The 18,303-nt window shown below is 35.6% G+C and overlaps 1 protein-coding gene across 1 annotated transcript; it reads right to left on the bottom strand.

Moving 5' to 3' along the window:
- Positions 1 to 1,005: 1,005 nt before the first annotated feature.
- Positions 1,006 to 18,303, bottom strand: LOC100376591 (kinesin-like protein KIF6). The gene is made up of 21 exons (XM_078013050.2): positions 18,128 to 18,303; positions 16,809 to 16,996; positions 16,619 to 16,661; positions 16,014 to 16,118; positions 15,726 to 15,835; positions 15,235 to 15,364; positions 14,558 to 14,676; positions 14,262 to 14,349; positions 13,791 to 13,934; positions 13,328 to 13,414; positions 12,978 to 13,078; positions 11,966 to 12,071; positions 11,628 to 11,790; positions 9,760 to 10,035; positions 9,142 to 9,297; positions 8,774 to 8,824; positions 8,551 to 8,632; positions 7,831 to 7,966; positions 4,159 to 4,424; positions 3,898 to 3,995; positions 1,006 to 2,224 (listed from the first exon to the last, which is right to left on the bottom strand). Exons 1-21 carry the CDS (start codon positions 18,185 to 18,187, stop codon positions 2,208 to 2,210), a joined length of 2,526 nt encoding a protein of 841 aa, XP_077869176.2. The 5' UTR covers positions 18,188 to 18,303; the 3' UTR covers positions 1,006 to 2,207.

Here is an 18,303-nt window from a genome sequence, read left to right as displayed (position 1 = left end):
GATGAATAAGGTGACCAAGTTTGATAAAGTTTGGAATAGAATTAGTAAAGTTATTATGCACACAATAACAATTATTAACGACGACGACAACAACGACGACAACACAGGACAAAATTTTTCCCTTAATATACCTTTCCCTTCCATCTTTGATGGTACGGGCAAGGTAAAAAGGAGGGATGTGCAGTCAGAATTTGTAACTAATCAGGTTGGCTTGGAGATTATGTTGAAGTTCATAGAAAATAAATTAACAATAGTGTTGACTTTGACAGATCACTCAACATAAATTAACATCATGGACAACAACACTTTTGTTTCTGTATATACATATACGGGGTAATGCACACTCTACATTACCAGGGTACATCTGCTTTTGAATTATTTTACATTGTAAATTGTTTCTAATTAAGTCATGATTAACTTCCATATTTGTTTCTACATTCTAATTAGATGATTACTATCAAACTTATATCTATACCTACCTTCTCACCCTATGCAGTGATCTTCCATACCTTTTGTAGACCATCTTGAAATCTTATCGCCTACCCATAAGCCTTTGCGTTCTTAGCGCATGTTATTATCATCGATTGGGACTCAATTCCTGCACATGCGCAGGTGATGACCCTCAGTGAAATATTATCAGTATCATGATACAATAGGCTGGTGCATTTATGTCCATTCATAAGAGTCCTGTGATGAAGTCATTTTATGAAGATATTTAAGAAGTATAGAAGGTTGGGCTCAGAAGACAATCCTGTTGTTATTACATTATTCAATGCGACCATGAACTATATGATGGAGTAGTATTGGTTTTAGTTCAGTACTTGCATGATATGCCTTTATACCAAAACTGTGACGACTTAAAAAAAGCAATTCAAAATACCTGACAGCACAAGATATGCCTACCCCTATTATCTATATGTATATACTCAGTAGACTCAATAACAGTCTCTGTGGTGACAGGAACACACCCACAAATATCGAGAAAATGTGAATAGTACATCGATATCAATGTATAAAAAGTTTTATTTATACAGCAGTATAATATTCATCAGTGATAATTTAAAAATGTTCACACTGACTCTTGTGTATATGTAATCACAAAGTTGTAATAGTTTTCATAGTATGTTCTTGCACCATAATACTGCACAGCATTCTCTACATAGCTCAAATATATCTAAACAATTTGTAAAAAGACAGGTGGGTGGGCCAATGTATGCTGTAGAATTGGAAATGTTCATGCAGTTATTTTCATGATGGAACCCAAAAGTTACAATTTAGTACATTTTAATTGTCATGGACTTTATTCCATTGCTACTGATAGTTCAATTAGTGCTTGTTGCAGGTAAATATCACTCCAGCAAAAAGCAATGCTATTTAAATGACCTGCCATCTAGCCTCAGCAAAGCCGTAAAAACAAAGGTGAATTGTATGTAAAGATAAAAAAAAAATACATAGTCAGTTAGTGCCTCACTACTTATATAACTCCGGCAACAGTGACCAAAGAAATGATATGTGTTGGATCAGAAGGAGGGGGGCATAGTAAACATACGTTCTTCTTTTTACAGTTTTATATGATTGTGACACAAATCACCAAAATCTTCCAACATAAATTCAGTTCTTTTCATGCGCTACAGTACTGCAAGATTACTGCAAAAAGGTACTGGTGAACAACTGCGTAGTTTGTTAAAATTTTTTTCAAGGGTTGTCATAAAAAAAAATATAATAATATATTGGATAATAACAGATACAAAAAACAAACAGATGAGCAATTATCTATACATTATGGCACCAATCAATATATATATATATATACATAGGTAGGCAAACAATGATTGCACAACCATCTAAAAACTTAAATATGTCATTTGTCTTGGTCACACTGAATCACTGAGCCATGAAAAACAGGCACAGAGTTGAAGAATCTTCTTCATATGTCTGGAAGGCTAGATTCAGTAAAATTGTGTCTTGGTTTGACATAATCAGTTCACACAGTTCAGCTACAATGAATCGACGGAGATGATTCTTCTCACAATCGATAGCGATAACGATCTGTGACAATGTTATTTGGCTCATGTTTTTTTAGGAATTTCATTCAGTGTATAGCGAAAGTATTTGTATAATCACAGACAGGACACAGTATACAAGGACTTGCTGGTCTTCACCACGGATGGATGGCACATGCAGATCCCCAATTTCATCTGTAGAAGTTACCTTGGAACTTGACCTATGTAAATAAAGAATAATTTTACAAAATCAGACTTCGGGGAATGCAATTTCATTCATGTAATGATTTGGGAATTATGACGGGTTATTGAAAACAGATTTTATAGTGTAGCAGTAGTATCGGTAGTAGTTGTTTAGAGGAAATGAAAACACCCCTATTCATGATGTATATTCTGATAGCATATGTTAAAAGCAGTAAAGCAGATTTAATTAATGATATTTAACAAGAGTGGATGGAATCAATCTTCAAAATACTGCTCAGACTTTAGTAGGTGAATTTATTTGACACATCAGTGTTATTGTATCACTGTCTGGATAACTGGAAGGAATGGACGTAGATATTAAATTGAAACACTGTTTTCGCTGACTTGAAAACACAATAGATGGGCACTGACTTGTAAACACAATAGATGACAAAACAGTTTATACTCCAAAATAGAATAAATGACAACATCATGACTTGTTAACACAATAGACATATTTACTTGAAAACGCAATATATCACATCACAATAGATGACATCCTAGCGACTTGAAAACACAATAGATGACATCCTAGCGACTTGAAAACACAATAGATGACATCCTAGCGACTTGAAAACACAATAGATGACATCCTAGCGACTTGAAAACACAATAGATGACATCCTAGCGACTTGAAAACACAATAGATGACATCCTAGCGACTTGAAAACACAATAGATGACATCCTAGCGACTTGAAAACACAATAGATGACATCCTAGCGACTTGAAAACACAATAGATGACATCCTAGCAACTTGAAAACACAATAGATGACATCCTAGCAACTTGAAAACACAATAGATGACATCCTAGCAACTTGAAAACACAATAGATGACATCCTAGCGACTTGAAAACACAATAGATGACATCCTAGCGACTTGAAAACACAATAGATGACATCCTAGCGACTTGAAAACACAATAGATGACATTCTAGCGACTTGAAAACACAATAGATGACATCATTAGTGACTTGAAAACACAATAGATGACATTATTAGTGACTTGAAAACACAATAGATGACATCATTAGTGACTTGAAAACACAATAGATGACATCCTAGCGACTTGAAAACACAATAGATGACATCATTAGTGACTTGAAAACACAAGAGATGACATCCTAGCGACTTGAAAACACAATAGATGACATCATTAGTGACTTGAAAACACAATAGATGACATCATTAGTGACTTGAAAACACAATACTAGTAGATGACATCCTAGCGACTTGAAAACACAATAGATGATATCATTAGTGACTTGAAAACACAATAGATGACATCATTAGTGACTTGAAAACACAAGAGATGACATCCTAGCGACTTGAAAACACAATAGATGACATCATTAGTGACTTGAAAACACAATAGATGACATCATTAGTGACTTGAAAACACAAGAGATGACATCCTAGCGACTTGAAAACACAATAGATGACATCATTAGTGACTTGAAAACACAATAGATGACATTATTAGTGACTTGAAAACACAATAGATGACATCATTAGTGACTTGAAAACTTAATAGATGACATCATTAGTGACTTGAAAACACAATAGATGACATATGTTAATGACCAACCAATGAAGATGTCTTGATCCCATAAGAACACACACACAAGGTGACACAATAAGTAATAGTTACCTCTCTGTTGTAATAAGTTTTGTCTAGCTTGCATAAAAGCTACAATATCAGCATCTGTTTTACTATCTCCAGTTAATGGAATGGACGGACCAAAAGATCTGTAACACAAAATATTTTGATATAATGTGTAATGATAAACTACAGACAAAATGTCATACAATATGACAAGCTGAATTCAATATTCTTGACTATAAAATCAGTTAAACAGTGATTATAATATTGGAATATAAATTGTACTGCTTTACTTAAACAAATACAAACCTTGGTTTTCTTGTACTTTGTGTATTCTGTGTATCCTGACTTGAATAGCCCTCTTGGTGACTCTTTGGATAATGCCCACCCGATGCACTGTGACGTCCGGCTGGTGGCAGTACAGGCTTTCTAATGTCAGCGTCGCCTGCGAACTGCCGCGATTGGGATTCCGGGACCTGTGGCTTTAGAGGTGATACTGGGGGAGTCCTCCATGCACTGGACGGCTCTCTTGGAGGAGGATGTTCTCGCTTCTTATGATGATGTGATTGATGGGCCTGTGTTAATTATATTTAAGTTACTTATGTAAGTAAATATTGATAAACTAAGACAACTTTAAAATAAAAGAACAAGTCATTGTCAATGACACGTCCCCGTTCCGTTCATATTTGAGTGACATATACATTCAAAGCAGATCATGACCGAAATGCACCTGCATATGTACAACACATTGTGCTAAATCTGAACAAAATCCATCCATGCATGACTGAGATCCGGTTCTGGAATTGTGAAAATACGTGATTTTGATGCATTTTCGGCCTTAAAATGGCCATCATTCCACTATTGTTAAGCAGATCATGAAACAAATGCACATCTCTATTTGTGACATGATGTACCATGTGTGTGTGAAGTTTGAACTTGATCAATCGAGACATGTCTTGGATACGGATCCAGAACTGAATTCTTTAACAAAATGGCCGCCAGTCGGCCATTTCGAACTTGATCCGAAAAAAAAAAGACGTGCATCAAGGTCCTATTATGTTTAATGTATGTACCAAATTTGAACAAAATCCATCCATGCATAACTGAGATACGGGTCCGGAATGGTGAAAATGTGCGATTTCAATGCATTTTCGGCCTTAAAGCGGCCCCCATTTGGCTATCGTTAATGAGATCATGAAACAAATGCACATACATATTTGTGACATGATGTACCTTGTGTGCGTGAAGTTTGAACTTCATCAATCCAGACATGTCTCGGATACGGATCCAGAACTGAATTCTTTAAAACAAAATGGCCGCCAGTCGGCCATTTCGAACTTGATCCGAAAAAAAAAATGACGTGCATCAAGGTCCTATTATGTTTAATGTATGTACCAAATTTGAATGAAATCCGTCCATGCATAACTGAGATCCGGGTCCGGAATGGTGAAAATGTGCGATTTCAATACATTTTCGGCCTTAAAGCGGCCGCCATTTGGCTATCGTTAATGAGATCATGAAATAAATGCACATACATATTTGTGACATGATGTACCTTGTGTGTGTGAAGTTTGAACTCGATCAATCCAAGCATGTCTCAGATACGGATCCAGAACTGAATTCTTTAAAACAAAATGGCCGCCAGTTGGCCATTTCGAACCCAATCCAAAAAAAAAAAATGACGTGCATCAAGGTCCTATTATGTTTAACCCTTTGCGCCCCAATGCGGCCATATACGGCCGCTTATTTCTGACCAAAGATAACCCAATCCGGCCGTAAAAGGCCACCCGTTAATGCGCTGTCAAAATCCCAATGCGGCCGTAAACGGCCGGTATTTCATAGATTGAAACAGAAGTTGATTCTGATCTCCCATGATCTTTGCATGAAAAAATAAATTGTTGATGAAAATAATTAGAAATACAGGTACGTTCAGACTGAAAATTATATACGAATTGTCCTCGTACTTTTCTTGTACAACGGGTTTTTCGGACGGTGTCTGTAAAGAGCTGTGACAATTTGCATAAATAAACAAACACAGCGGCATGTTTGGTGAAAGTTCATTTATTCTACCGCAGTTTTTATCCAAAATAAACGCATAATACATATAAAATTTATATTCATCTGAACTGGAAACATTATTTAAATAAATTACCTATATAAAATGTTGTTTTTCCTTGTTGGCGAGTTTTTAATGTCGAAAAATCAGACTGTCATCGCAATCAGTCTTGCGTGCCAGCAGAGGTCAACACGTGAAAATTGCCGTAGTCGCTGGTTCCGTAAAAAAGGCATCCCAGTTTCGTTGCTATTTTTCACTGCAAGTCCTTATTTCCACTGGATGTCCATGTATTTTTTTCATTCACAGTGTTCAAATATCGCTTTAAAATGGGGGTTTTAAACGGGAATATCCAATGACCTCTGTAGGCCAAACGACACTGTCATCAATTACCGTTGGTTTGAATATTTAAACACGATCACTGTGTCGTTGCCCCGGTAATTCCCGCCCTACTGTTCCATATGTATATTCCTAATAAAGAATCCTGCCAAATAAGGAATACTTCTTCCGAATATATGAATAAATTACACACTAATTTGACTGTGGCGGGAATATGCAAGGTTTTTCAGTGGTTGACAGACACGATCATTCAGTTGACCTCCACTGCGTATTTGCATTTGTTTGTAAACACAGCTGACTTGTAATCAAACGAATTAAATTCCTGTCGAGTATTTTTGGATTTTTTATGCAATTATTCACAACTATTTGTGTGATACGTTTAAAGTTTTAACTCAGTGATGAATTTCCAAACTGTGAGCGAACAGCAGACTGCGGGCCCCAGTACCGGGATGCAACAACAACCGGCCGACTCGGAGCTGTCATCGCAAACTGATCGTGACGCAATTCTGAGATTTTTCGATGAGTCTGATTCAGACACTGAGTTTGAAGGCTTTACAGTGGAAGAAATAGACGAAGGGAGATTGAGATGTGAATTGCTATGCCAAAATACCAACTGTGGCAGTGGCAGTGACATTGATCCTAATGAACTGTTAGACTTGCTGAATGCTGATGCCGACAGTGACTCGGACTCTGATGCCGATGACATCGCCAATACACCAAACATCTGGTCAAATGAAAGGACCGACGTGAACATTCCAGTACACGACGACCAGTTTTCAGGACCAAGACATGGTGTTGGTTTCGACGGGGAACCACTGGATTTTTTTAAATTATATTTTACGGACGACTTTTTTGGATTTGTTGGTCGGGGAAACAAATAAATACGCTAGACCATGGTTTATAGTTCCATGGCTAGACATAGACAGAAAGTTACCGGGCGCGTAGACTGGCATTGGTATGAAACGGACAGAGATGAAATGAGTGCCTATTTCGGTGTTATCATATCATTAGAAACCAAGTGAATTGTAAATAAAATGTTTGTTTTTTTTAAAATGAAATGAAACTACAGTGTCCTAGTCTTCTTTTCCCTGTGTACATGTCAACCTACCTGGCTCACACTGAATTGGTAAAAAGTTTTGGGTAATGGGAGTACAAATATGCAAATTAGTAATGGGCCCTGCAACATTGTTGCAACAAAGTATCTATGGTGTGCAAAGAGTTAATGTATGTACCAAATTTGAACAAAATCCGTCCATGCATAACTGAGATCAGGGTCCGGAATGGTGAAAATGTGCGATTTTGATGCATTTTCGGCCTTAAAATGGTCGCTATTCGGCTATCGTTAATAAGATCATGAAAAAAATGCATGTGCATATGTCCCATATAATGTGTGATGTATGAGTGAAGTTTGAACTTAATCGGTCCATGCATGTTCGAGATACAGGTGATCACGGACACACGGACGGACGGACGGACGCACACAGGGCAAAATATAAGTCCCCGTTTTCGGACTGCGTCCGAACGGGGACTAATAAGCCATAGTGTCGTTGGCATATTGAGACAATTATATGACAATAATGAACACTTACCTGCAGTCTGGCTGCTTCTTCTGCCCACCAAATTTCAAAATCTTTTTGTAGTTGAATTCTTGATTTTTCTAGTAAATGTTGTAAATGTTCTATTTCAGTTTTCAACACTCGTAGTCTGTTGAATGTTTCTTTATATCTATAGAGTGAACACAATGATATACATATAGTTTTCAAGATACGAATGCAGTGACAATCTTTGGTGGAAAAATATTCATAGTATGTCATACACAATGAATATGATTGGCCAATATTTGTTAATGATAAGTGTAATCCACCAATGAACAAGTCATTGTCAATGAATTTCCCGTTGGAATTAGAGGAAATGTTATTAATGCAAAAAATAAATTAAATTAAAATCGAAATATATGGTCAGGATATGTTATTCATGCATTTTTTGTATCCAAACCGAATTTCCTTTGTCCAGGCTCATGTACAAAGATATAGTAATATGGACAAAAACTAGGATTGCAGGCAGTCAGCCATCTTGGACTGAATCAGTAAAACACTGCAAATGCATATATCCAAGATAAAGTGCTAGGCGCATGCAAAGAATGTACAGATTTGGTCCATGGAGTTCTGAAATATGACTCAGGACAAATGGAGACCCGAATTATAAGTTTTGAACTTTGTTCGAAGGGGGGAATAATAAAGCTGCACTCGGTCTTGGTAAACTCAATACAAGCAATGCAGAGAAATGTACAATTAAAACACAAGGCATACCTAGCCTTCTCAGTTTCAATTTCAAACCTAAGTCGTTGTTCAACTTCATCAGGTTCATTGCTATCTTCACCATTACTAAGACCTATGTAGTTGGAAAAGACAAATTAGACAAATAAAAGTATTTATCATAGATCAGCTGATCATTTTCGAGGTATAAAAAGAAATGGTGAACGACAAAATTCTAAACAGTTTTGATAGAGATCCTTTTTACGACATCACTTACCTTGCATAGCTCGTTGCATTCTATGGTGTTCTATTTGTGATTTCAACTGATCTGAAATGTACATCGGATATATGTTGAATGTATCTGTACAGTGGGTAGCATGATGTATTTCATTTCGTGGGAGTCATATTTTGACAAATTCGCTGGGGTTCGGTGTCTTTGTGAAATTTTGTCACAATACAAAACCCTGATTGGGAACATTTCTAGAAGCTTAAAATTTACAATGTACACTTCCATTAAAACTACCAGATAGTACCACTAATAATTAAACTAAAGTAATGTTATCTGTCACGTTCAATACAGAAGTGGTTAGAATCCCATGTTCTGCCTACAACATTAATCCCCCAAGCTTCAAACCGTATACTCACTAATTTTTAATCTGGACTCATTGACCTGTTGACCGTATTGTTTCGCCTCACTGTATCTCTGTTTCAAAAGGTGTTTGTTGTCATCTATTGTTACATTGTGCGCATAGTCTCGCCTGAAGATCTCAAACGCTTCCTGTCGTCCTATCGACATATCACCTATAATAAAAAAAAAACTACGTTATGAAGAGGTGATTCAATCAATTTATTTTTTTTAACTTAATTATGGCACAGTATACAATGTTAAAGTTATGACATGGACATACAATATCAGCAACTCCATTTTAAAATATCAATATAAACCTGATTCTGGCTAAAAAGAAATTTATCACATTAGAATTGGTTGGATGAGCAGGAGAGTTAAGTGCTACTATGTAACACTAGTAATTGTGCTCATATCATACCTTACTTTCTTTATTGCTCTAATTAAAGCAGACATGTGAACTGGAGGTTTTATGTTGGCAACATTACCACTGTCAATAATGCATCAAAGAACCTACATACACACAATACACATACTGGTACACATGTCCTGCCAATAGAGCAGTTATGGTATTGCAATCTAGTATCAACTTATCATTTGGCAGCAGTTCAAAGTAAGTTTAACTCAGCCACACTTACCAAGTATTCGTTTACTATCCTTCACTGAAGGTCCTTGTTTTGATGGATTTTCTGGATTCTTACTTAAAGCGTTCAATTGATATGATTTGTCCACAGATGTTGCTGACTGTGATGTCTCAATTGATCTATGCCGTGACCTGGATGGTGGTCTGTGATGTCCGTTTTGCATATCATTCTGACTGGGTGAACTGCGATACAGCTGTCCTCCATTTTCTAACTGATTAACGGCATCCAGAGCTCTTTTCTTTTCTTTTTTCAACATGTTGACTAGTATATCTACACAATTCAATTAAGGCATGAACCACAAATATACAGCAGTATAATATACAACAAGTGACCTGATGGTGGAAATAGCAACATTCTCCTACAAAAACATTGTGGTAGGCAAGTAAAGCAACACACATCCACAAAAAAGTAGTTTGGTTTTGGCTGTTGAGTAGGTGTCAATTTAACTTCATCAAACAAATTTATTTACCAAAATAATTGGCAGTGTACAAGAAGAATTCAAAAATATAATTTTTTACCAAAAATTACAAAAATAAGTGCCAAAAAGTCCACCTAATTTTCCTAAATAAAAACATATCAAAGCAATTGGTAATTTTCAAGAATGTAGTCAAAAATAGCATTTTTTACCAAAAATATTAACCAAAAATAGAGAATTGAAGATACTGTTATGAAATGAACAAATCCGATAGAGATCCGCCCTACATACCAAACATCAAATCAATTGAGAAAGCAGTTTTCAAGAATAAGTTGAAACTAGCTTTTTTTTACCAAAAATGACAAAACATTCATCAAAAATAGAGAATCAAAGATACTGCCACCAAATGAACAAATCTGACAGACCTCCACTCAAGGAAAACACATACCAAGTATCAATGCAACTGAGCTGGTAGTTTTCAGGAAGAAATCAAAAATGCAAATGTTGGCAGACGACTACGGACAATCACTTATATGAACAGCTCTGCTCTGTCATCTATGATGACAGCAGATCTAAAAAAGATCAGAACAGATCAGATCAGAAATGAACTAAAGACAATGAACAAGATAGGACAATCTCAGCCAAATTATAATTGCTTGAAATATTTGAACTGATTGGTAAAACAAAATGACATTCATCAATATCCCATAATGTCCAAATTAATGCCTAATGGTTTCTAATTGATCAATCTAGAAATGGTAACAGTAATATACCGGTATATAGAAAGTTTGAACATGATTGGTTAGGGCATATCAGAGATATGGCCTCCGAACAGAATTTGTTGAAAACAGTCAGCCCTTTTGAATTTGTTCTGAAAACAAAATGTATAAGTGCATAATGTCCAATGCATGTACGAAATCTACCCCTACATGACCAAAATGATGAATTTTCAACATAAAAATGGCTGCCATTTGTCTATATGTGGAACATGATGTATGACATATATATATAGTTTGAACATTAGTATTCAATGAATGTCAGAGATATGGCCCTTTGGAACAGCGCTTATTAAAACTAAATGGCCACCAGTCGGCCATTTTTAATCCGATCAAGTTTGAATGTAATCTGTCCATACATGACCAAGCACAGCTTCCAGAATGGCATTAATGCTTGATTTTGATTACGTTTTTGGCACACCACTCGACCATCTTCAATCAAATGTGTATATATTGGCCGATTTATGTGATACATTTGTAAAGTTGTAATGTGACTGGACCAGGCATGTCTGAGATGCATGTGGAGATGTGTGCACAGACGCACACACAGATCAAAACATAGGACCCTGTTTATGAACTACATCCAAATGGGGACTAACAAATATATATGCCTGTAACTGTGTTAAGTGTTACCGCCATCACATATAAAAAGTCCATATAAAAATAGATACTTATTTCGTTGTCGCGCTGTCTTATAATATCCTTCAATTTTTTCATATCTTTGTTATCGTTAGGTGAGTGTGTTGTGGCGACTTCCGTCTCTTCTTCTTCCGCTTTGTCTTCTTCGATCGACCTCTCAGGTTTTGCTGGACTTGGACGATTTAAAATTATTTTCTGAAAAAAAGAAGAGATTCTATATACTATATAGAAATGGATGTAGTTATACTTTATTTTTGCAATGCTATTTGCAAGTAAAGTGTGACAAGGGAGAAATTGAAATCAGCTATCATTTTGGAAAACCTAGAGTAGCATACTTAGCAAGAAAACACAATCAGTGGGTGGTACTAACCTTCATAATCCTAAAGCACTCATTGATTTTTCTCATATCGGCACCAACATTAAGTGTAACTTCAGGGTCAGTCTCTTCCAAGAAGTATTTGATAAGTGAATTCAACCTATTGGTAGCAAGAAACGATACATGTAGATACGTGGTAATAACTGAGATGTAGTAGAAACTGAGACACACTAACTGAGGTGCCTGGGAATTTTCAACAATTCAACATATAAAATTTCAACAGTTTCTTACTTGTGGCAATGATTGAGACAGGTGTAGAGGCACAGATAGCAAATTACATAATGTAAGACTATGAAGTATTAATCATGTAGGTGGTTCATTTTGACATTGACTGCCCATCATAATTGCTATAACAGATATGTTGTAAACTCAAAAAATCTCATGAAGTTGAAATATTTAGCTTTTATCATGCCTACTTGTTTAAAAACAAAAAGTGCAATTATCGAAAAAAAATAAATATCAACACTGAGGGCAGAATGTTATCAGTGTCATACATGTATATTATCAGTACAGATTAAAGATTAAAAATACTATTGTACCTTGCGTTTTAAATCTTGTCAACATGAAATCTGTTAATTATTTCTCCAACTGTATGTTGGAAATAGTAGCCTCTATGTTAAATATGCTGTTTACTTATGAGCGCCCTCTATGTTAAATATGCTGTTTACTTATGAGCGCCCTCTATGTTAAAATTGCTGTTTACTTATGACAACATACTGGAAAATCGCACCCCAGTGTTGCACGAGGAGTGTAAATATGAACCAATGAATAATATAAATCTAATGGCACTCAGAATGGCTTGAGGTTTAATTTGACAGTAATATAACAGACACATAGCTCCAAACTCCTTCACTTTTGCCTTCATAAGTAGGAGAAATTAATTCTTTGTTATTTGTATCATAGTGGACAAGCAGCAAAAGATAGCATAACTATTACAACCTAGTCCATGAGAACCAAGAGTAATTGTAACCACAAGAATAAGACAAAGTAATATAAAATAGCTTACTTTTCTATATCTTCCTCCGTTAAGTCCTCTGAACTCTGTTCTCCTGATAGGTTGAGCTGATCTTTAAGTTCTTGAATTTCACGTTTCAATCTCTGAACCATCTGAGTGGTAAAAATGACAATATTATAGTTGCTACTTGATTATAAAAACTTTATAAATGTACCAGTCAGGATGGCATCATTTCACTAATAGCTTTGTATGTCTTCACATGTACTGGTATAGCCATTATGATTCAATACTATAACACCTTTTGAAAAATTATGGACAATCAAAAACTGAAGTTCATCGGTTTTTATTCCACTCAATGTACCAATTTTATGTTTTCATTAATTATTAATTTGAACACTTACCAACTTGGGATCAACTTCTTCATTGAGCAGAGCATCGTTCTTGACTAAAGCCACCCTCTGGGCAAATCTACAGGTTGATATGGACTCCTGCAAATGCAACCATGTCTTGGTTATTGAACGAAAACTAAACAGTTTGAAGTCAAGGACATATTGCAATGACAACACCGTAGTTCGGGTAGCGGAGTCATTTCACAGAAGAGTCTGGTGAATCGGGCAGTCAGAGTAAACCACATATATTTTGAATAGTGAAAATCTTCTTTGCCAATGACTCACAGTGATGTAACTGATTACATGCGAGACATGGGTGGCCTTGTTACTAAATTATACTTGCCAAAATAAAGTAAAAATCTACATGTAGTGAACAACCTGGGTATTCATTCGCGCCTGATACAAAGATGGAAATATATATATATATATATATACACCGGTATATATTGAAGCTAAGGAATGATTACAAACTCACATCTAAATTTTTCTTTTCAACAGAGCAGGTAGCTATCATAGTAGTCATGCAGTTACCACCAAGACTATCTCTCAACACAGATGTCATCATGGAATTCCTGTAAGGGATGTGCTGTCTCGACTTCTCTGATAATGATATGATAACCTGAAATGCAACAAGTGAAATACACAATGGGGTTAAAACCAGTGCAATCCATGCTGAAGCTATTTTATCATACTGACAGGTTAAAAACAACTTTGAACATCTGGAAATTTTTTTATTATAACAATTGTTGATTTTTAATTTTTCAGCTACTATTTTCACTAGTTGCAACTATCCCTCTATATCAGAAATACATTTTACATACTTGTACACTGACAGTCTGGCTATTGCAGCCGAACACATGGTACCACAGCAGGTAAGGCTGAATCAGAGGATGCTCAGATCACATCTTACAACTTCAGATTCAATATGTTTACACCAATGACTTACCTGTTCTAAGTAGTGTAATGATAAATTAATATATTTGGCCTCAGTTAAAAGCGTTCCACCAGCTCCAGTTTTATGAACTCTTTCTGACCTGGAACCAAATATTAGTAATAATCTCAAGACTGAAAAACAACATCTGGTTTGTATGTGTGAGCAAAACAACTCTTATATAGAATTCCATCTCAACTGGCCCAACCTTGGCAATTTAATTGTTTTAGATGATAATTTCTCTTGTTCATCAAATAATACACAGAATTTGGCAATGGAACAGCAAATAATATCTTGTGTTAATGACATACCCAGCAAGATCCACCAGGTGCAGTTTAGCTCGTCTGATTGTTGCTGATCCAGGCTCTCGACATGATACATGTATTGTAAATATACAATGTGATCTTGTTGACGCTTGGTTCATGGGTGTCTGTAAACAATATAAAGAACCCACAATCAGGTACAAGTATGTGTTAGTTCATAACGCTGTGTTGACTGAACACTGACATGGTGTACAAGCAAGTACAAGACAAATATGTGACAGATATGCAAGATTTCTGAAGAGATCCAACTTTAATTTGATGAACTGGGTTTGATGTACAATGACTGCATGGAATCTTAGTTGGACGACGAAAAGCTGGAATTTCTCTTTGCAGTTTTAATTAGTTTGCATATGCGATAAGAAAAGCTTTGGGGTAATAGTTCATTAAACTTCAGATAAAGCTACAGTAGAAATGTCATTCTGATGAGAAAAGTTTTAAAATAGGCACATGTGATGACAGGGTTGGATGAGGGGTTATCAACCAAGTATGTTTGAATGATTCATGGCATTGTTTCTTGGAAAAGTGAAATGCTACAGATGTCTCTGCAGTAACTATACGTTCCCGTTCTCCAGTGAAATTACATTTGAAGTAAGACAAAATTGAAATTCATATTTGCGTAGTCTACTACAATACGTGATACCCAAGAAGTTTGCTAGAAATCTCACCTCAGCAATCATTCTATTGGTGTCTCCCAGGAAGAGTAAATTGAGTGCTTCTTCTTCATTATTTGCAGGGTGAATAGACAAGTTTTTTAGGTGAATATTCTGTTCACTATCTTCCATCAGTGCTACTTTGCTATATGGAATAAAAAAAAATAAGGCAAATTTTGACATTGTAGAAAAAATTCACCAGTATAAAATCTTATTTTGTAAAAAAAAAGAAACATGTATCAAAACATGCACACAAGGCTCAAAATTCCAGGAGGCAATGGAGGCAATTGCCTTAAGGCCACACTCAAATGCCTTGATGGCATACAATACTTTCTTGGCTACCCATACCTGGGTTAATGCTCTAAGATTTGTTACTTCCTTCACTCATCAACACGAGTTGAAACATATGTGATAATAGAACAGTAAGCAAATTGGGAAGGCAATTTTTTTTAGCCATTTCTTTTCTTAGTAAGTAGGCATGGATGATACCAATTATTTATACTTACGGGAGGTCTTCTAGTTTTGTAGCTTCGTGTCTTGGATCCAGTAGATCATAGCCGTTTTCATTGTAAATCTCAAGATAGGAAACATGAGTTGTAAACACAGTTTCAGAATGCTGCAAGTTATACAACATGATGATTAAAATATTAAAAATAAGTTGATAAATCGATTCCTTTGGATTGAAAATATTAATGTATTTCAATGGGAAACCAATCGTCAATCTAAACTGTTCACCATACCATTACAATAACAATCAAACAATAAATGTAACTGAACTAGAGACTTATTCTTACCTGTGCATAATAGTCATAAAGATAGGACAATGTTCTTGGAATTATACCCCTATCGACATAACGTTCAGCTCCACCAGTGATTGTGAAAGTTTTACCACTACCCGTCTGGAATACACATAGCAATAATGTGAGCATAATAACTACTGGTAAAAACGAATAACACCTGGGCACAATACAGTCAAAATTAGATTATTCGTTATAGAGTGCAGATTTCCAAGAAAGTGAGTTTGACCGTGAGACAAACATTAGAGTTTCATCTCAGTAGACAGAGTATATATCCTATCCCTTGCAATATAGCTACTGCTAAACTGTTTAATTTTCACTGCTATACATTTTCAAGATTTGAGGATTTTATGGCATTCGTGAAGACAAAATGTCATCTACACTGTCGCACCATGTTATAGGACTACAGAGAAATTTTCACTGCTACAAATGTTTGCAATTATCTCCCACTAAATTAGAGTGGTTTACAGAACTTTTGAGAGTATAGATAACATTTTTCAGTAGCACCATCACCCTACAATGTATATGAACAAGAGATTTAGTTATTGAATAATTATACTTTATTAATGTAATGCAGTACATACTGAAAATAATATTCATACCTGCCCATATGCAAAGATTGTACCATTGTAACCAGACAACACACTGCAAATGAAGAGATAAAGAGTATAATATACTATAGATTGCCACATAAAGACTGTATGCATAATTTGCCAATCCTGGATGAATGGTTGGTTGGTAAATTTCTCACCTATCGTACAAACACAATGTACACACACTAGATCAACTTACTTGTCTGCAACATCTTTAGCTACGTTTTCAAATATTTCATCTTGTTTCGTCTGTTGATCAAACACTCTCTTAAACTTGAACTTATATTGCTCTTTTTTGTTGTTAATGAAGCCTTCAGCCTGGTCTTTGGGCACGACAAAGCATAATTTGGAAGCAGCGCTGTCATCTTCATCATCAAAATCATACAGCTGAAATAAGGACGAGAGGTAGAGATTATTTAAAAGTCTTGGTTTGCAATTAGGTGAAAAGATTGCGTTTATTGATGATCTGAAGTGTGGATACGACTTGTTTACCATCCTTTCCTCCATGTCATGGTGATCCATAAATTATTAATGTACTTGTATGAAGGTACACTGATTTGTATTTGATCATACCGGTACATCATTAGCTTTAAAGTACATCTCAGTAGTGTTTGGTCAGGTCAGGGAATTGCACCCTCCTATAATACTTGTCTGAAGGTATTTTGATTCACTAGAACTGAAGACAACCATTACCTTGCACTGTACATTAATTCAGACGCAGCATGCTTGCAGGCTCTACACAAAAGTCTGATTATAATTTCCTAAATACTGTAGAGCCGAAAATAATCATTTGGTTTAATTTTTAGCGGATTTGTTGCAGGGATTTTCACTGGTTTAAGAAGGAAACAGTATATTCTATTGGTAACACTTCATCTGTATTATCTGGGTTTTAATTTAGTGCATTGAATAATTAAGCCTTATACTGTAAGTGTATCAACTATAGATGTCATGTTGAAACATGCATGCATGTCATAAAATATAGTACAAATATAATTTGCGGGTCTGATCTACCCTAACTTTGATCTTCGACGTCCAATGCTCTGATCTATTCACTGTATTATTAATTAATCAATATATTATACGATTCCAATTTATGCATTCAAAGAGCAATTTGAATAATTTGTTTGATCAAATTACATGTATTGGTGCATAACATTCTAAACTTGTGACAGGAAATGAAGTGCTCCATTATCCTATTACCCACCGCTACACGGCGTTAATTCGATTTTCCAACTGACATGTCGTTTCATAGCGAGTTTGTTTTATATTTTATTTTTTGTAAATGTTGACAGGCAGCAACTTGTTCAAAGTGCAAGTTGTAAAGAATCACAACACATATCAACACACACCAAAGCACGTGATTGTAGCAGAAACAGATACCTACACCATATAGCGAATTTATTACACAAATTTATGTCGGTTCGATAAATTCGTTCAACAACCATTCAATGAATTACATTCTTAAAAATTAACTCATGTATCAAGTTTGGGGGAGCAACATGACTAGTAAGTACCTACCGCAGATTTTCCCCGGGCGGGCTTTATGCGACAAAATATTTGAATTCCCTGTTTCACCATTCTATCCTAGTTATAATATTACATCAGTTTGGATGCGAGTCTCTCGTAATAAAGTATAATTGAAAAAAAATCTCATCCACTACATGTACACAAACATTTAGACGCCATTTTGGATC

The sequence above is a fragment of the Saccoglossus kowalevskii genome, chromosome 2, assembly GCF_978046115.1.
Source record: "Saccoglossus kowalevskii chromosome 2, keSacKowa6.1, whole genome shotgun sequence".
In the NCBI taxonomy this organism is placed as follows: domain Eukaryota; kingdom Metazoa; phylum Hemichordata; class Enteropneusta; family Harrimaniidae; genus Saccoglossus; species Saccoglossus kowalevskii.
The sequence above is the reverse complement of the archived record's forward strand: the minus strand, read 5'-3'. Positions and strand labels throughout refer to the sequence as shown.